At 44.2% G+C, this 19352-nt stretch overlaps 1 protein-coding gene across 1 annotated transcript in view; it reads right to left on the minus strand.

Moving 5' to 3' along the window:
* Window positions 1–19352, minus strand: part of AARS1 (alanyl-tRNA synthetase 1) — a 336551-nt gene that overhangs the window by 208606 nt on the left and 108593 nt on the right. Inside the window, exons 8-9 of the mRNA XM_086945275.1 lie at window positions 17491–17599; window positions 8985–9135 (exon numbers count right to left, since the gene is read on the minus strand). Of these exons, the coding sequence (XP_086801401.1) occupies window positions 8985–9135; window positions 17491–17599 (260 nt within the window). The remainder of the gene's footprint in view (window positions 1–8984; window positions 9136–17490; window positions 17600–19352) is intronic.

Here is a 19352-nt window from a genome sequence, read left to right on the forward strand (position 1 = left end):
GCAGTAGTGGATAACAGCATTAACACCCTTTCCTCCCGCATTTACACATTAGATAATATTGTGTCATCTGTTGTTGAAATTGTACAGGATGAAGTGTCTGTTTTGTACCATGGTCAAAATCAATTGCGTTCTATTATGCAGTTTGCGTGGACCCTGCAGACACTAAAAAATGGAAAAGTGCCTTGGAATTACATTAATGTCACAACTCTGTTTGCACCTTTTAATTTAACTGAAAAACAACGTTTGCTTTCAATGAGAGATGCTTCTTTTTCCATGTTACACATTGAACACTTAGAATCTTTACCCTTTTCGGTGGCAGAGGCCACAACTGCAACGTGGCTTATCCACGGGTTAATAACTTTACCTTTTGCGCTTTTCCAATTTACAAATTGCATGAAGTATTTTGCCATTGGCAGGTACGAGCCGCTCAGTACCTCCTATTTACATGAAGCCTGGTCTCTCCCTTTCACTTATAGATGCCTTAGGGACGGGAAAGGGGTTTATCTGAAAGGGGAAGAGTGTACAGAAACACCAGATCACTCATTGATGTGTAGACACATCCAATAGCATGGTTCCTGTAACCAAGACCGCCCTAATTTGGCATGTGTTTTGAAAGGTACACCGGTGCCTGCTATTGTCCCGACTTTCACTTTGTTAGCAAACAGGAGTTTTTTACTTTTAAATAATGAGGATTGTTGTGGGTTATTGAAAGGCATAGCTTATGTTGTAACAGTCAGTGAGCGTGTGGTTTGCTGTAAAAATGTGCTGTATCCACCCCGCATGGGAAGCTGGATGTTTCCATCTGGCCGAGAATTCCGACCTTGAAGTCAGAGTTCAATAAGATGAGCAGAATAAGAGCCTTATTGTCACAAAAAGAAGTTGTCCTGACATCTGCTCGTGAAACATTTGTCCTTCACGTAGCTAACACCCGCACAGAAGTGCATGCCTTATTAAATACTGACCTTCCTTTACATTTTGGTGAGCTGATTCATACAATCTTTAACGCGTCCTCCACTTCGGGGCTGGCTCATTGTTTTAAAGTAGTAATCAGTGGTCTAGTGACTTCTTTCCAAAAGATATTTGGAGTCATTCCTGCTTTCTTCCATTCGATCTTTTCCAGCCTATTTGGTGGATTTCCCGTTTTACTGGCGCTGGCTACTGGCTTTTTGTTGCTATTTTGTTTAATTCAAAATGGATGCCCGTCCTGGGTTCGCAAATGAGCGGGAGCAGTTAGCGCTGTTTCGCAACAGGATGCTTGAATACTATGGTGTGCTGCCACTTGCCACCTTAAGTGCATCGTATGGATTATCGTTTCGATTTTCCTATTTCACCTGTGTCCAGCCTGTGTTTTATTGCCTGAGCTGTGATTTCGATTGGGCCCTGGATTTGTGTCTCTGCAATTTGGTGTCTCCTGAAGTGGATTAGGATCACCTCATGAGTCCCTTAGTTACTCATGAATTGCTTTGTTCTAACGGAGGGATTATGGCCTTTGCAGCGATGCATGGAGTTCTGGGTCGTTGGAATATATTCACAGAGGCGCAAGATTTCTTGGCACACAGCTTTGAGAACCCACCGAATTGTCCTCTGATGGTACTAGAGGCTATGGTTATTGAAGAGCATGTATGTTCTTTCTCACTATTAAATTGGATGTTTGAGTTATTTTCGGATTATAACAGTGACTTCCTTTTGGAAGCGGTTGCTGCTTAATTCGCATACTCAGTTTTAGGCTGACTCATATTGAGACCTTTGAAGTCGTGATTTTTTCTTTCTATCAAAAACACACAAAAAAAATTTCGGATGGATATTATTTTTTGATCAGACCTATTGGCTTTACTAACAGTGGACATTACAATTTCATGCTGGTGAGATTTTTGATTTTTGGGCGGACTAAATAATTTTTTTCCTCACCTACTCGATTTTGAACTGAACGTTTTATTGAACTCTGCTTTCCACAATTGAGTCCCTTTTCTTATCTTATCTTATCTTTTCCGATACGTGCTCGGATCAAGGGAGGGTGATATATAGATATATATATATATATATATATATATATATAGCCTGTATGCTGTGTTGAGTTAGCATGAGCTTTTTAGGAGTTTAAACGCCATTTTACCTTTCTGCTGCTTTTGCACACGACACATAGTTGTTGCTTTAGCTTTGAGACTAGTCGAATGTTTTTGATTCATACGAGAATAATATGTTGTTACATAGATATCAATTTTGGAAAAGGTGATGGACAGAGTTTCTGAATGATGCAGAATACTCCTACCCAGTCAAGAGATCAGGGCTTGATCCCTCACCATTTTTTAGCTCACTGCACCATCCCAGCTCAGAACCTGGCTATATGCAAATTAGTCCGTTCCTGTCCCAGTGCATGATGGGAACAGGGCAAACCAAACTACCAAGCCAATTCTTATACTGGGAAGGAGACAAGCTTCCGGGGACCGGTTTCTGGCATTTCAGCCGTCGTCGGCCCGGCTTGCTTGAATCCTGATGGTGCAAGGAGCCGGAAAGAACAACTGACCTAGATATATATAGCCTGTATGCTGTGTTGAGTTAGCATGAGCTTTTTAGGAGTTTAAACGCCATTTCACCTTTCTGCTGCTTTTGCACACAACACATAATTGTTGCTTTAGCTTTGAGCCTAGTCGAATGTTTTTGATTCATACGAGAATAATATGTTGTTACACGGATATCAGCCTTGCTTGGCGACCTGTGTCTGTACAGTGAGTGCTGAAACCTTCAAGGATATTTCAACACAGTGGTTGTTGTGAGCACTGATCTTCGCACGTTCCTAGACATAACATACATGCAGCTGCAGCCAAGTTCTGGCTTTTGGCGCGTTTTATATTGCTTTGCACAAGAGCATACAAACACACTTGATGGTGCTTCGCATGCAGAAGAGCTGGTTGCTGATGATGTGATCCCTTACCACTAGGATCTTGAGGTATGGGGCCGCTCTGCTAAAACCCAAAAGAGACCTTCTTAGATATAATATAATATACTCGCTAGGGAGGTTGAGAATTAGGTTTTGTTAAACCCTATTCATTTTAGCGTAATACTATGCTTTCACCGTTTGTGTTGCATGTGTCCTCTTTTACTCCTTGTTCTGGATTGCAATGATTGTATAACGAAAGAGTGTTCATGTGTTACACGTTACCTGAGGTGTACTAAGTCCATGTTCTGGTTTGTCTAAGCATTGGGAGTTTATGATGACCAATGAGACACGGATTGCTAGTCTGGTAGGGGATTTTTGGGTACTAAGGTGAGTTTTGGCACACCCTAATTCACTGAGGTTCCAAGCCTCTATGCACAGTTCTGTCTGAGCACAGAATCCCTGCGACAGGTCATGCTCCTTAGGCAAACAAAGAATACAGACCTCATGAGTCTGACCTGGCCTTTTTTGCACAAGAAGGGCAGGGGTCAAAAAGAGAACGCATTCGGAGTGGAAACAATGCCCAAAAACGTACAAAAAAGACAGAACCTTACTTCAAGAGATGAAAGACGTCGAAGTAAGTAAAAAAATTCCTAAAAAGGAAGATTATTTCTGACTAAAATCAGAAAAAAAGTGGAGCTGTGTAGCCAGGATCCTTCCTGAAGGAGCCAGAAAGAACAACTGACCTAACTGTCACCCCTGAGGCATGATGGGAAGCTGGGGGTCATGACTGCCTTAAAGGCACGTGCCAGTTTATCTCCATGTTGCTATGAGTTCGCTTTTCAGCCTTTTTAGGCTAGGTTTCTGCAATGCAGCCTGGAAGCTGTATATGCTTTCAGTCCTATGTGAGAGTTTGTGCTGACTGCTAAGCATTAAAACAGTTTTAAAACATGTTCTGCTGTGGGTTTTCCCTGTTTCTAATGTATTATTTTATGATATAATGGTGAGTCCTAACAGAGATAGATAGATAGATAGATAGATAGATAGATAGATAGATAGATAGATAGATAGATAGATAGATAGATAGATAGATAGATAGATAGATAGATAGATAGATAGATAGATAGATAGATAGATAGATAGATAGATAGATAGATAGATGTGGAGAACATATATGATTGTGTTTCCGGAGTCCTGCGCATGGGCGGGAATATTCTAGTGCTTATGACTATTGATGAGGATCCCCTGGAAGAGAACCAAGGGACGTGACAGGAAGGGCGGGGATGAACAGTGTTCCTCAACCTGGCGTGCCCATTGGTCGAATCTGATGCTCCTCCACCCCAGGAGGGGAAAGGTAATCCACCTCTCACCAGCCAAGCGTGTGCTGCCGAGTGCGACTTAAAATCGTTTTGCAACATCTGTAGGAGTGGGTTGTAGAATTTTTTTCGACAGTTACCGCAGGGGGGCCTAGACACTGGAACCCCGATTCCCTGCCTCTACCCTGAAATGACAGAGGCTTCTGTTGGTTAAGGTACATTTGGGTGTTACCTCTGGATATCCCCTCCAAAACCTCATAAAGGGCCAAATTTCTGGGGAAACTGGTGCACCAGCGTGGCGAGCCCAGGAAAATGTGCCATTGCCTTACTGCCTTTAAAATGCTGTAGGGCAGAATACGCCTGGTCTGCGAACAGATGAGTCCAATTGATTGGCATATCCATCAGGGATTGCTGGTCTTCACTGGAGAATCCAGTTGAACAAATCAATTGTGGCACCTAAGCATCACAATGGTGCAGACAGCTCTACACAGACAGTTAGGGGCGTACAGGCCCAATTCCATAGAGTACTTTGTTGCATCATGTCGATCTATTCACAGACCTGAGGGCAAGACTGACCAAGAAGGACCTTCTTTTGGCGAATGCCTCCATGTGTTTTGAATTCCTGTCTGGCAGAGCTGTTTGGAAATGCACTGGGGTTCAAGCGTCTGGTGGAGGCCCAGCCCAGCATCAGATCTGTAACCTCCGACTGCTGAGGGATCCCAAAGAGTCTGCCTGTCCACCTAGCAAAGCCTTCCGATGAAAAAACAGACCATTCTGCACTGAAGGGAAGGATTATGGCTGCATTATAGAATGAAGTGACCGGGCTCTACACAGACACCGTCCAAACACAGCAAAGGATCATACTGTGAAAGGTTCAGCCCCACCCCTGTAGTCCCAGGAGCCATAGGGAGCTGAGTGCAGAATAAGATTCCTCCAACTGCCCCAACTTGCTAGACCATTCTCCTCAAAGGTCCTTGAAGAAAACCACGCCCAAGACAAAAACGACACACCGTGTTACACATCCGCACTCCACATTCATAGAATCTTCCCTCCAGGGTTTGACCTCAAACTGAGCCTTGACTGGTCATCCCCCCAAAAGAGCCATGTTTTGTTTGAGCACAAACCTCTTCCCAGGAGGGTTGGCTACTCCCACTGTTCCCGAAGCCTCTCTGTCCAGAAAGGCATCTTTGGTGGCAGAAACTCCTAAAGTTCCAGATGAAGACTACTGATGCCAAGACACTAAGTCTCAGCCCTGAGAGAGCATTTAGTCCATCTCGTAACAGAAATAAACACTGTTGGAAGGGGAGGTCTCTGGGGAGCTGAGGTAGTTACTTCTGACCACCCAGGGACCCACCTCTTCCAGGAACGTTGTCAAGCACTTGAGTTAGACCCTCAGATTGGAGGGTTAGGCATTTATGGTCGTGCACAATGAGGACTTGCCAAACTACGAATGGACACCATACCAGTTGGTCATATGAATGAAAGGTTCTTTATAAAACAATTATCATCCGGTTCACCAGGTCAAATAGTACACTATACAATCAGGTTGGGGGACAGGGTCATCACTAGGTCTGAAGGGACTACGGGATGGTTCGGTATGGGATAATAGTCCGAATGTTCCCCGTACTCACAGTCCAAGAAGGGGGGTAGTCGAGAGTCCCCGGGCCCGGGCTACCCAATGTCCAGGCCGGTTCTGGAGAACCGTAAAGAGTAGCGGTAACGTTGCTACAGTGGTATAAAGCGTATCAGGCGTACAGCTCAATCCTCGAGCCGCGCGATACGGAGATGCCCCAGGTGCAGGCGTCCTACGTGCTCGGCTCGCACTCCTCGAGCCGCGTAAGCTCCTTATGCGGAGAATACGGGACGTGTCGTTTGTACGGCTCGTACCCTTCGAGCCGTAATGCTTCTAGAGGGCTGCGGGTGCAGGGCGTACTAGGCGTACGGCTCTCAATCCTCAAGCCGCGTGGTACCAGGAGGTGGGTACGGAACGTACCGGGTGCTAGGTTCATACCCCTCGAGCCGCGTTGGTTCTCTTGGGTCTGCGGGTACGGACGTACTAGTGTGTGGCTCATACCTCTCAAGCGGCGTTGGTTCCCTTGGTGCTGCGGGTACGGACGTACCAGTGTGCGGCTCGCACCTCTCGAGTGGCGTTGGTTCTCTTGGTGCTGCGGGTACGGACGTACCAGGGTACGGCTCGAGTCGCGACCAGGTCAGCAGGGCTCGGGCAGGGGGGATGAAGCATCCTTAGGGATCCGGGGAGCCACGACCAGGTCAGCAGGGCTCAATGGGTGCCAGGGACGAAGCGTACGTTTTTATCCAAGAAGGATGAGCCACGACTAGGTCAGCAGGGCTCCCTTCTTCCGGTATAGGACTGCTCCGTAGCTCAAGAGCGGCCCCAGTTATAGTCCTTTTTCCTTTGAAGTCTGAGTCCTCGCAGGTGGCTCCCTGGTGCCCCGGGGCTGATTGTCGGGGCTTCCTGCCATCTGGCACTTTGATCCTTTGAAGTGTTGCTGCAGGGTTTCAAGACGCCCGGCGGGGAGCAGGGCCATCCCTGGGGGAGGCAGGAGGTGCGATCGAAACTATTCCACCCCATCTCACTTGGGAGAGGCTACCCACCGCCGGGCATGGCGCGTTTGGTGTCTAGGTTTCCCTGGGGTCGGGGCCCTGCATGGAGGGCTGGGGAGTCAGGGATCCTGGGGAAAGGGTGATGGTCAAACTAGGCCTTCTATCGTTTTGCCCTATGACTAGGGTTTAAACATCTAGGGGATTAGGGGTGCTACGCGGGGGTTTCTATTATTTCTCCGGGGTCATGGGGGATCTGGGAGGACAGGATACAGGATTACATTGGTGTTGGCCCTGCACTGGGCTAACTGTCGGGGCAAGGGGCGTCTAGCCTGAAGAGTGGGTCATGCACGTGGGAGGTCGGGGGGAAAGGAATGTAAGGAGACCCACACCAAGGATGCCAGGTCTAACAAACACCAAAGCCACCCTCAAAATCCGACTCTGCCTTGACTGCCAACGAGTCACTTCTTAAAGAAGACAGACTTATACAGTGTAGAGGAGAATTGATTTAGACCCAGACTCTGGCCATATCCTTCCATGGCCTTCTCCAACTGGCCTAATACATACATAGAAGCACTATCTTATTTCGAAATAAGCAATTTCAGAGGTGCTTCAGGTTGCTCCATACCTAAAATAAGCAGCCTATGCAACCCATACCACCATCTGCACTGTCACTTACATACTGACCATGCACAGTTCAGTCTGTACACTTACTTAGACCAGGACCAATCTGCAGAAACCGGTCCTCGGTAGCTTGTTTACGGTCCAGGGAAGGCATGGCTTGGCAGTTCGGGCTGGACTGTTCCACTGAGGGGCTGGACTGTTCCAATGAGGCAAAGGGTCAGACTGATTTGCATATGGCCATGTCTGAACTGGGGTGGCAGAGTGGGCTTAAGAACGGTGATGGATTAAACCCAGATCAGTTGACTGGGGGTGAGTGCTTGTATTGTCAACGCTCCGTCCATCATTTCCTTTGGTTTTTCTTTGTTCGCCATAAGTTGGCAGGGTATGCTCAGACGTGAGTCCCTTGATCACTTTGCCACTGGATTCAAGCAAGCCGGGCTGAAAAAGGCTGAAATGCCAGAAACCGGTCCTCAGTAGCTTGTTTCCAGTCCAGGGAAGGCATGGCTGGCAGTTCGGGCTGGACTGTTCCCATGAGGCACAGGGTCAGACTGCTTTGCATATGGCCATGTCTGAACTGGGGTGGCAGAGTGGGCTAAAGAACAGTGATGGATTAAACCCAGATCAGTTGACTGGGGGCGAGTGCTTGTATTGTCAACGCTCCATCCATCATTTCCTTTGGTTTTTCAATATGCAGATCAGCAAGACCCATAGGAGGACCACATTCCCATGAGCGATTGAGGTGCCCCATGGCGTGACTATAATGTGGACCGTGCAGATGATCAGTCTTTGGAGCCATAACCAGTTAAACCATCCTTACCCTATGACACAACTGCATGCCATGCAGTCATCCAAGGAGTGGCAGAGCACTACAAGTTCAAGAGGATGTGGCGTAACGGCCAGAGCAGCCAACTTCAGAGCTGGGGATCCAGGGTTGAGTCTCAGCATCGGCTCAACATACTGTGATTCTGGGAAAATCAAGTAATCTCACCATGCATATGGACAGCACCTTAAGACCCTCACTGGGTGATTAGCTGCACTATACAAATCCAAATATTATTATTATTAACAGCAGCAATGCAATTGATGGCCAACATACAGCGATCGTGTAACTTCAGAAATAACTTTATTTATCTAACTCTTTATAGTGCTATTTCTAAGAACATGTATTTTGAATAATTTAAATGAACACACATTGAAATATTACGGAGCTCTGTCAGTACACCTTGAGCTGTTCCTCCACTGACAACTACCATTCAATCACTGGGACCCACAAATACAGCTGCTGCTGTGACAGAAGCTAAAATTACTTCTTCTGGTGGTGCTAGAGGAAAGCATAATTCATTGGCTAGTATCACTGCTTACAAGGCTTTATTATTGTTTGTAATACTGCTCTTTAAAGAAATTAACATTGCATACCCTGCCTGACAATTGAAAAAACTGAAACCATTATTATGAATGAAATATCCAATGCCAGGGAATCCTCCTTCCCAAATAAAGCATCACACCCCCAAACGTTTCACTTGTTCAAATAAATGCACCATTCTTCTGAGAGCCAGTGGTCAAGTCTGCCAGATCAAACACCTAGAAGGAACGCATTATGGACTAACCTGGGATGGTTTTGCAGTCACCCAAGCTCTGGATCTTCCGGTCCAAGATCCTGCGCCCCCTTGTGAGGGTTTTTAAAAACTGTGTCTCCTCTTCATTAATAATGTCCTTTACTAAGTCGGGGTCCTTCTTCAGCTCTGGGAACGCATCGCCCTGAAATGGACAAGTGAAGAGAAAAACATGAAAAGAGGAACCAATTTAGAGTATGGGATTATGTCTGCAAAGGGAAGGCCATGGAAAGGGAAGAAATATTCACTATGAAGAAAAGCGAAAATAACATAACCAGCACATGAACTACACAGAATTACATACACTCCTGGAAATCTCAAACAAAATACTGTAAAAAAACAATGGATGTAGGAATTTGATTTGCTTGGTGTTTTGTTATGATCTTGTTAGGTGAGTTTATGCTCTTTGGCTATGGGATTGTCGTCATACCGTTCTACGCTTGTTGTAAGAGTGTAGGGTAGAATGGTGAGGGTGGAATGTGGGGAGATTTGAGTACGGACAACTGTGAAGGTGGACATTACTGTTCCTCTATTCCTGTATGCAATGCGAAAGCCTTAGAAAGAATAAATTACAAGGAAAGAAACCTTGTCAGTGGTTTATTACACAAGAATGTTGACGACGATCGCTCAAGAATTCCCACGGACTCATTTCGGCCATTTACAAGCAAAACTGTATGTGTGTAGTGTAGCACATTGAAGTTGTATCGCAGTGGTACCTCATTGGCATCCCTAGTTGTCAGTTTCATAATTTACTGTTCTGCAGCTGTGTTGGTGAATTATACTGCTCGGCATTAGCACTTCCGTTGGTTGATCATGTACACGTATTTCCTTGCACGAGACAATGTAGTCCGGCATTACTGTGTCACGAAGGCAGTGACTAGAGTGTGGAGAGTGAATCCCACGCAGGACATTCGAAGCGGCAGCATTATTGTGATGTCTTTAGTCTTTCAGTATTTCGTCTTCTTTGGCGGTAGGTCAAGGTTTCCCTCAAGGTTCTATCCTTGCACCCACTTTGTTCAATCTCTATTTGGAACTATTGGGAAATCTCCTAAGCAAATCTGGGATCCGATATCTCTATGCAGATGACACTCAAATCTACCTTAAGGTGTCTTCCATACACGATATGTAAATCCTCAACTCTACTCTCAACTCTATACAAAACTGGTTATTAGCTCATCAGCTCATTCTGAATCCTTCCAAAACTGAATTCCTCCTCCTCTCTACCTCACTCTCTCCTCCTCATTGTTCAATCTTGGATGGATCAGTTGAATTTACTCAACACAAAACCTATTGTTGTCGACAGCGCAAAATCCCTGGGTGTCATACTTGACAAAAGGCTCAATCTACTCTCCCACATCAACTCCATGGCAAAGAATGCACAATACTAACTGCGCCTTCTCTGAGGGATTAGTCGTTTCTTTCCGAAGCAAGACCTAAAAACCTTAGTCCAATCTCTAGTTCCCTCTAGATCAGGGGTCTCCAAACTGGTCCTGGAGGGCCGGATCCATGCCAGATTTTTAAAATAACCTCATTTATCTCAATGGGGATATCCAAAAAATCTGGCATGGATCCGGCCCTCCATGACCGGTTTGGAGACCCCTGCTCTAGATTGGACTATTGCAATTCTCTTCTTATTGGCCTACCCCAATCCCACTTTTCCCCCTCTTAAATCCGTCCTTCATGCAGCGGCTCGTTTTATATTTGGAGCCAAAAGAAGTGACGACAACACACCCATTTTGTCTTCTCTTCGATGGCTTCCCATCGAGGCAAGATTAATCCACAAGACAGCCTGTATTACCCATAAAGCCTTCCACACTTCCTCCCCTCGATACCTGGTGAATAAACTGAAAATCTCTGGAGGCTCTAGACTGTCTCGTAAATGCAGAAAATGTACTGCTTGAGCCACCCACCTTCAAAAGGGAAAGATCGATGGCTCAATCATTCTCAGGCAATGCAGTGAGAATCTGGAACTCCCTTTCTCCACCACTCCGTAACACCACCTCTACCCGGACCTTCAAAACGGACCTCAAATCGCTACTCTTCCAAAGACAATTCCAGAACTAATACACCCCTTTTCATTTCCCTCAAGAAAGTTCTTTCATTATTGTAAATTTGTAATCTATGCCTGCACAATCTTCATCCTATTGGGTTTTTTGTGTTTTTGAGCGATTGCCATCTATTATTTTATATTACCTGTTCTTGCTTCTTTCTGCAACGTGTAAATTTGTAATACTTTCCTCATGTAACGTACTTGGTTTTATTGTGAAGCGCTCCGACACCTTTGGGTTAAGTCTACGCTATACAAAAATGCAATAAATAAATAAAATGTAATGGAGAGCATTGCAGGAGCATTGTAGGACAGCATCTAGGTGAACATGGGCATGCACACTCACGTCTGAGTGTCCATATTGGATCAGTCAGTGCCTGCACTTGGTGACAGGCACACCGGAGTCAGAAGCTTTCCTCTGGGTGAATGAGAGTACGTACATTCACGTACGAGTGGCCATATTGGATCAGTCAGTGCCTGCACTCAGTGATAGGCACACCGGAGTTGGAAGCTTTCAGCCGTAATTGGTTGCTTGGCGCTACTCACTGTGATGAGCACACATTGCGCTCTAGTATATACCATGCTTGTACCGATCACGGTGATAGGCACACCTTCGTGCTAGAGAATTAAAAACAAATAGGAGCAGTTTGATTGAATTTGGAAATTGCAGTTTGTGTACGGTGTCAGGCACATCTTCCTATTTTTAAACGCATTTGGAGCGCAATCCACGCATGGTTCAGTTTTTTGTAACTTATATTTAGCTCTCAGCTGTTATTCCAGCTTTAGTTCAGCAAGTTGTTTCCTTACTTTTTTTTTTTTATTCATTCAGTTATAATCAGTGTGAAGGTATTAGCGACATTATGGCAACCATGTATCTTCCTGCAAAACAACCATTCATGGTAAGGGAGGAGGAAGTTAACAGATTGAAGTGGGAAAAATGGAAGGACTAACCAATTAACTGCATTAATACTTTCTACTACACTGCCAGGAGGCTTGAAGGTCTACAACTGCATGGAAAAGAAGCTGTACTCGGGAGGAAGGAAATGTTTTCACGCAAGCTTTAGCAGACTTGGATGCTTACTTTGCACCTACTGTATGTAAAGCAATTGGCCGTTACAATTTCTACCATAGAAAGCAAGGCCTAAGAGAAAAAGAATCAAGGATTATGTAGTGTCATTAAGGAAATTAGCCAGTATTTGTAAGTATGAAAGGCTTGAAGATGAGTTAGTGAGGAACTAGGCTATTATGCACTGTAATAATCAGAATTTGCAAGATAGGTTGTTGGTACATAGTGAGTCTAGTTTGCAGGAAGTCACTTCCATTATTAGGAAACCTGAGCTTACGTCTAGATGAGCGAAGGATGTAGTGTGTACAGGGAAGAGAGAATGAGTAGATTATACAGTGAAGATAGTTAGGAAAAAGATAAGTAAAAAAGACATTTCAGATAAACAGAAAACTGAAGAGAACATTTTTGGTAAACAGAAGTAGAAGATGGACAATTTTAAAGGTAGATGTTATCGGTGTGGCAGCTCTAGACACTTAGCACATGACAAGCGGTGTCCTGCCATAGGACAAGTGTGTGCTAAGTGTAGCACCAAAGGTAATTATGCACATGTGCTCAGTAAGTCGAAATCCGTAAAATGCTTTGTGGAACAATGTGGGGAAGAATATAACTCAGATTCCAATGTCGGCATACCACAAGTCCCTTGTATTCAAGAAGATATTTTATGTGTTGGGGAATGTAGCAGGAAGAAACTGGTGTGTGACTTAGTGGTGGGTGGTGTTCAGGTATCCATCGTAGCGGATTCTGGTTCTCCCATTCACCATAATTAAAGAAGACACATGGCCCACACTATTTCTTCCTTATAGGTAATAGTCTAGAAAAAGCAGAGATGACAGCAGAGTTTTACTGGCAAGCTTATTAGCCATTAGTCTGTTAGAATTTCGCAAATTACTTTTATTTAAGGGTAGAAAAGTGGAGTGCAAAATGTATGTAGCAACAGCAAGACCCAGTCTGCTGGGTTGGGTCGGTGGAGGGTGGAAATCAGGGAGACTTGGGTATAATACTCGATCCCAACAGTCCCAAACCTGTTTTGATTGTGAGAAATGATTGTGTGAACAGTATGGATGTTGTGAGGAAATTACCAGGTGTCCACGGGCAAAGTGGGTGAATTCAATAGATTTGTACATAAGATTATTCTTAAAGAGAATGCTAAACCATGCATTCACAAGTTACTGTACATTCCTGTGCATGTGAAGGAAGATGTAATCAAGGAACTCACCAAGTTAATAGAGAGTGGGGTGATTGAACAGGTGGAATCCTCAGATTGGATGGCTCCTTTGGTCGTAGCACATAAGACGAATGGGCGCATTCACCTTTGTGTTGACTTAAGAGAACTAAACAAGAATATTTTTGTAGATATGTTTCCATTACCGCGGATATAAGAATTGTTGGCAGCAACCATAGGTAAGCAGCGTTTTTCCACTAAAGAGCTCACATCCGATTATCACCAGGCACCTCTACATCACAGTAGCAAACATCTGACAGCGTTCTTAACCCCCATTGGTTTTTTTTAATTCAGGAGGGTCCTATTTGGATTATCTTCGGCAGCTGCCATGTTTCATTCAGCGACTGATGCACAAATTGTTTATGGGGGAAAAAGATTTTTCTTTTTTTTTTTTCAAGAGGACATCCTCATCATGGAGAGGAATAGAAAGGAACATGACACAGAATTGCATGAAGTACTTCGAACTCTGGAAGATTTTGGGTTGACAGCTGAAGAATCTAAATGTAGATTTGCATTGAATACTGTTAATTACATGGGGGATGAGATCAGTTCGAGAGGCATTAGTCCTAAGACCGCATTGGTTGAAGCTATAAGCAAGGCACCTGTACATTAGAATAAGGATAAAGTATGTTCCATTTTGGGGTTGGCGGAGTTTTACTTCAAGTTTGTAAGGATTTTTTCAGAAAAGGTGTATGACATAAGTCAATTGTTAGAAAAAAGTAACACTTTTTGTTGGTCAAACAGATGCCAATATAGTTTTGAAAGCATCAAAGAGGATATCTGTTCAGCTCCATCTCTCCAAGGTTTTGATGCCTTGTGTAAAAGTTTTGTCACCACAGATGCTAGTGGAAAGGGTTTAGGGGCAGTTTTATCACAACTGCAGGATAATGGATGTGAATGGGTAGTGGAGTTCGCATCACAAGCCCTCACACCTACAGAGGAAAACTACTCAGTTATCGAACAGGAAACTTTGGCGTACGTCTGGGGACTCAAACATTTCAGACAGTTTATTTGGAGCACCAAAACAATAATAAGGAATTACTATAACTCACTTACTAAGGTACTTACTTCTCAATGTTTAAGTAATGTCTCTCCAAGGATCAGTAGGTTACCCATGCAATTATTGGACTTTGTGTATGAGGTAGACTATGCTCCTGGCACACGCAACAGAATTGCTGATTTTTAGAGTCGTTACCCTCAACCCAATAAAGGTGGAGATATTAATGAATGGGATGAATATTGTGTAGCCCTGGTAGTTAAGAAGGATTTACAGAGCTTTGGTCACGAGGAATGAGTGAGCTCACTCCTAAAGGATAAATGGTTAGGTGCCATTAACGAGTATGTTATAAGAGGATGGCCAGAAAAACAGACCTTACTAAAGGATATATTCCTTATTGAGAAGTGAGAATTGAACTATAAGTGGAACTAGATTTGTTTGCCGAGAGGGGGCAAACTAGTTCCTCCCATGTTATTTAGGGAAAAAGTGATTATATTGTGTCACGAAGGACATCTCGGCATCATAAAAAGTAAAAATATGATTAAGCGATCGTACTGGTGGCCTGATGTAGATCAATTGAAAAAGTAGTAAAGGATTGTGTGAGTTGTACGAATTCAGATACATCCATGGTTACATTTAAACCACTGTTACACCCCATTGTGGTGCTTGGTTTGCTGTGGGACAGAGTAGATATTTTGGTCCTGTGCGGAATTGTGATGGAGCTTATAAGTTAATACTGGTGTTAGTGAACCACTTTTTTAAGTGGCCGGAAATTATAATAGTGTCCAGGGCAAGTTCTGAAATAGTGGGCGGTTTTTTGAAGGCGGTGTTTTGTCGTGAAGGACTACCCAAGATGATAGTTTGACAACGGAAGTCATTTTATATCAGATGCATTCAACTAATTTGTAAAACAAAACAGGAGTAATACACAAGACTACGTCTTTTTATCACTCTGAGGGAAATGGCAATGTGGAGCGTTTTAACAGGGTTATCAAGAGAACCATTGAGTTGTCGAACAGCAATGCATTGGTCTGGAAGAAAGAGGTGAGAAAGACAGTGGGAGCATTTAGAATTGCCAAGTGTACAACAGCGGGGCACAGTCCATTTGAACTAATGAGGGGATTGGTCACCCCGCACCAAGGACAACATGGGTTGGCTGTGTTGCAGCAGGAAAGTTGAGTGGTCGCCCAATGCGGTAAAGCGGTACATAGGACAAGGGATAGTAGAAGTATAAGCAAAGCTATGAATCTACTCATAGTGTTAGAAGAGTGGATCTTAAGGGCGGGATGTTGTGAAGGTGAAAATAGGACAAATGGTTTGCAAGAGTGACAGAAGGCTTTTGGAACATTTGAAAGTAATCGGAATATTGTGGAACTCGACCTTACTGAGTGATGGCAAAGTATGGCATGCCAAAAGGTTTGCGCTGTTCAGGGGAAAGATTAAAAACACCAACTCAAGAGAGAGTCAAAGTTGCAGGCCATATGATTGGATGAACGACGTTTGTGTGGATGGCAATTGCCTAGATCCTATTAATAGTAGCCCTCCTATTACTAACCACCAGTGTGTAAGTGAAGTTCCTGAGCAACAGGGAGGTGATAGTAGAGGTGCCTCCGAATCGGGCAGAGGTTTTGGGGCAACAGGGAGGTAGTGGGAACAGTCCTACTTCAACTGATAAAGAACTGGTGGAAGAAGGTGCTGTACAACCAGTTGAAGAAGGTCCTGCATATCGTCAAATTGTTTCAAGATTTGGTAGAGCGTGTGTGAAATCTAAACGTTAGATGATTTTGGTGTGTGACTTATTTGTGAGAATGTTATTCTATTTAAGCTGTTTTGGATCACAATGTTTTTTCATTTGCATTTATTTGTGAAAAACATCATTCAATTTAAGTTGAGTTTTAGATCACAGTGTTATTTCATTTGCAGTTATTTCATTGCAACCTGAGTGGACATTGTGGTTTTTTTATTAGTCTTGTAAGGTTGGTCTTCAATTTAGGTGGGGAGATGTGTTATGTTATGATCTTGTAAGATGAATGTATGCTCTTTTGCTATGGGATTGTCATCATAACGTTCTACTCTTGTTGGAATGCGTAGGCATAGGGTAGAATGACGAGGGTGGAATGTGGGGGGGGATTAGAGTACGGACAACCATCAAGGTGGACGTTATGGTCGTTCCTCTATTCCTGTATGTCAATACGAAACTCTTGAGAGAAAATAACCTACAAGGAAAGAATCCTGAACTCGTCAATGGTTTATTACACAAGACTTGCAACTGGGAACGGTCTTAAAAACACAAGGCTCCATCGGAGATGGCGTCCAAAGAAGTACAAGTGAGGAATCTGAGGGCTTATGCGAATGCCTTTACTGTGGTTTTGGTACACAAGTTAAGTTTAAGTATTCCACTTTCATTGCAATGATTTGAAAAAAAGGTCTTTCTCCCTGGTTCTAAAAGGAAGCCACACCACAGATATTTAAAATAGGATGGCACTGAACGGCTGTTTAAGGTAGGGGACCCACCTCGGATGGCATTAAGGAATGGAGGGGTCTCCCTTGCCACAAAAACAACATCACAGTCCCATAACAGCCAACTCACACTGTATCACCATGTGACACGATATCGGCTCACATCACATGGTCTCCCGGTGAGGAGCCGATGTCACGTGGTGGAAGGGAAAACGAGCTGAAAACCACTGAAAATAGTGTTTTTTTCCAGAGGCACTGATGACGTCCTTTATGGGGTGAAACACCCCATAACATCGACACCAGCCACAGCAAGCTTTTTTTGGGGGGTAGTGGGAAGGGGGGGTCAGGGTTCAAAAGTGCCTTGAAGGTTCTTCTCTGCACAAGGCCAGTCTCCATGTGAGATTGTTCTTCAAGTTGGTAGGTATGCAGCCCCTCACCCCTGGATGTCATCTCCATTTATTTACTCTCAATTAACATGTGCCGTTTACATTTGTCCGGTTAAGTGTGCTTTGATTTCACAGGCCATATTCACGTCTTCCCATTACACAAAACCATTACTCCTGTCCTTCCATTACATAGGTCTGCCCAAAACACCGAAATACTACCCCCCACTATCTTACATGCCAGGTCATACGACGTCTAAAGCAACCTTCTCTAAAGTATGTCACATAACACACAGACGTCTCACACCCAGGAGGGAGCACTTACCAATGACTGCACCACCACATCCACTAGGGTGGCAAAGAAGCCCTTCGAGGCATTCAGCTTTTCATGCGAGTACCGCACTGCCCGCCTCAGGATCCTCCTCAGGACATACCTGGTGGGAACAAAAGCGGCAGAGATCAGAGGCACTGCAAGCGATATAATGCGCAGCAGCACGGAATCTGTCACGGTTCACCCCAAAGACAAGTGCTGAAAGGGAATGCACACAACCCCACCCTGAATGTGTACATTTGTGATATTAGGGGCACGTACTGCAACGCGCGAGCTGCCTTTGAACTATATTTATGGCTTTAAGGCTACACAGTGTAAAACGAAAGAATAATTTAGTTGGGAAATCAATGTGTTATTAACTAAAATCAATTAATGCTTGTTAAGAAATTCAGAGCATTTTGCTGCTATTTTTTTATTAAGTGCGAACAGATTTTAACACCAATTAAAGTAATTCCAACGTCAATAATTAACAAACAGTTCGACATAATGTAACTCCGCTGAATTAGTCTTTAAAAAAACGGACAGTGTCTAGTAACAAGAACAAATGGGAACAGACAGATGGCAGGTGCCTACAACTGCATCACACCCACCACACTGCACAATAGCAGTAACTTGCACATATGCTGCACAACCCTGTGCATGCCACTGCACATCTGGATGCAACATGCTCACCGCACTGCACAGGAAAGAGAGAGATTTATTTTCCAGTTAAGCAAAATATCTCAACTGCCACTAAAGAGCCCACCTTGCAACCAGCAAGGGGCTCAGGAGCAGAGGGAGAGTACTCCGAGGAATTTGCAGAAAAGCACGTAAAGGGGAGGATCTGGCACTGCAGTGAGCATCGTCTGACCACAGCCCAGATTGACAGCCTCTGTACTATATAGCGCAAGGGATATGAAGCCCCAAAAGGAATATGAAGAGAAGTGAGAAATCTTTGCGTCACCATGGACTAAAAAAAAGTCACCAAGAGCATTTTCTACACTACAAGACCAATGGGGCTTTATTCTCCTCTACCTTGCTTACCGTCAGTGGCTCCACGCCAGCTTCACCCTGGTAATTTTTAAAACGGACTATTGACCTCTATCTTGGTGCCTATGCTTCTTAACAAGAAAAGTACAATAGATTCAGAACACTGCTGCAAGACCACTACTCAGCCTACACTCAAAGGAACGGAGGATACCAGTTTTATAAGCTCCCCACAGGATCTCTGTGCTGTCCACATGCCTACCCAAGGAAAACATCCACTGTTCCTACAAATAAGGCTCAAATTATACTCCGAAAACTGGACTAATTCCAAGCTCAAGACTATAGTCAAAGGTAGTTATACTCCTGTTGAAAAAAAAGTCTATTTGTGGATCTGATCTCAGAAGAGGCTGCAATGCTATAGTACCCTCTGCCTGCCAACCAGATTACAGATTATACAGGCACATCTGACACTCACAAAACTAATACAAATCTGGCTGCTCTAGAGACAATCTCACACACACAACTGGAATAGCGGCATGGAAAACAAACACTCTCTGGACTTTTAGACACCGTAGTAAGCCAACTCGTACGAACGGCCACCATCACTGATATGGCAGACCATTGTCTTCTTCACCTAAAGTAAGAGAGAGAACTAGGTGTCCTTGAATTCCAAAGCTTTCCAACATCAAAGTATTTTGTAAAGGAGTGTGGCCCTTGAGGCCTCACAGAATTGACCCGCCTCTATTACACCAATCATCTCAATTCAACCCAAACCACACCCTGTGAGGCATGCTAGGCAAAGTCCAGACCATCCAAAACACCACGGCCAAACTCTTCCTTGGCATCCAACGACATGATCCCATCACCCAATACCTGCGAGACCTCCACTG

The sequence above is a fragment of the Lissotriton vulgaris genome, chromosome 12 (assembly GCF_964263255.1).
Source record: "Lissotriton vulgaris chromosome 12, aLisVul1.2, whole genome shotgun sequence".
Taxonomy (NCBI): Eukaryota; Metazoa; Chordata; class Amphibia; order Caudata; family Salamandridae; genus Lissotriton; species Lissotriton vulgaris.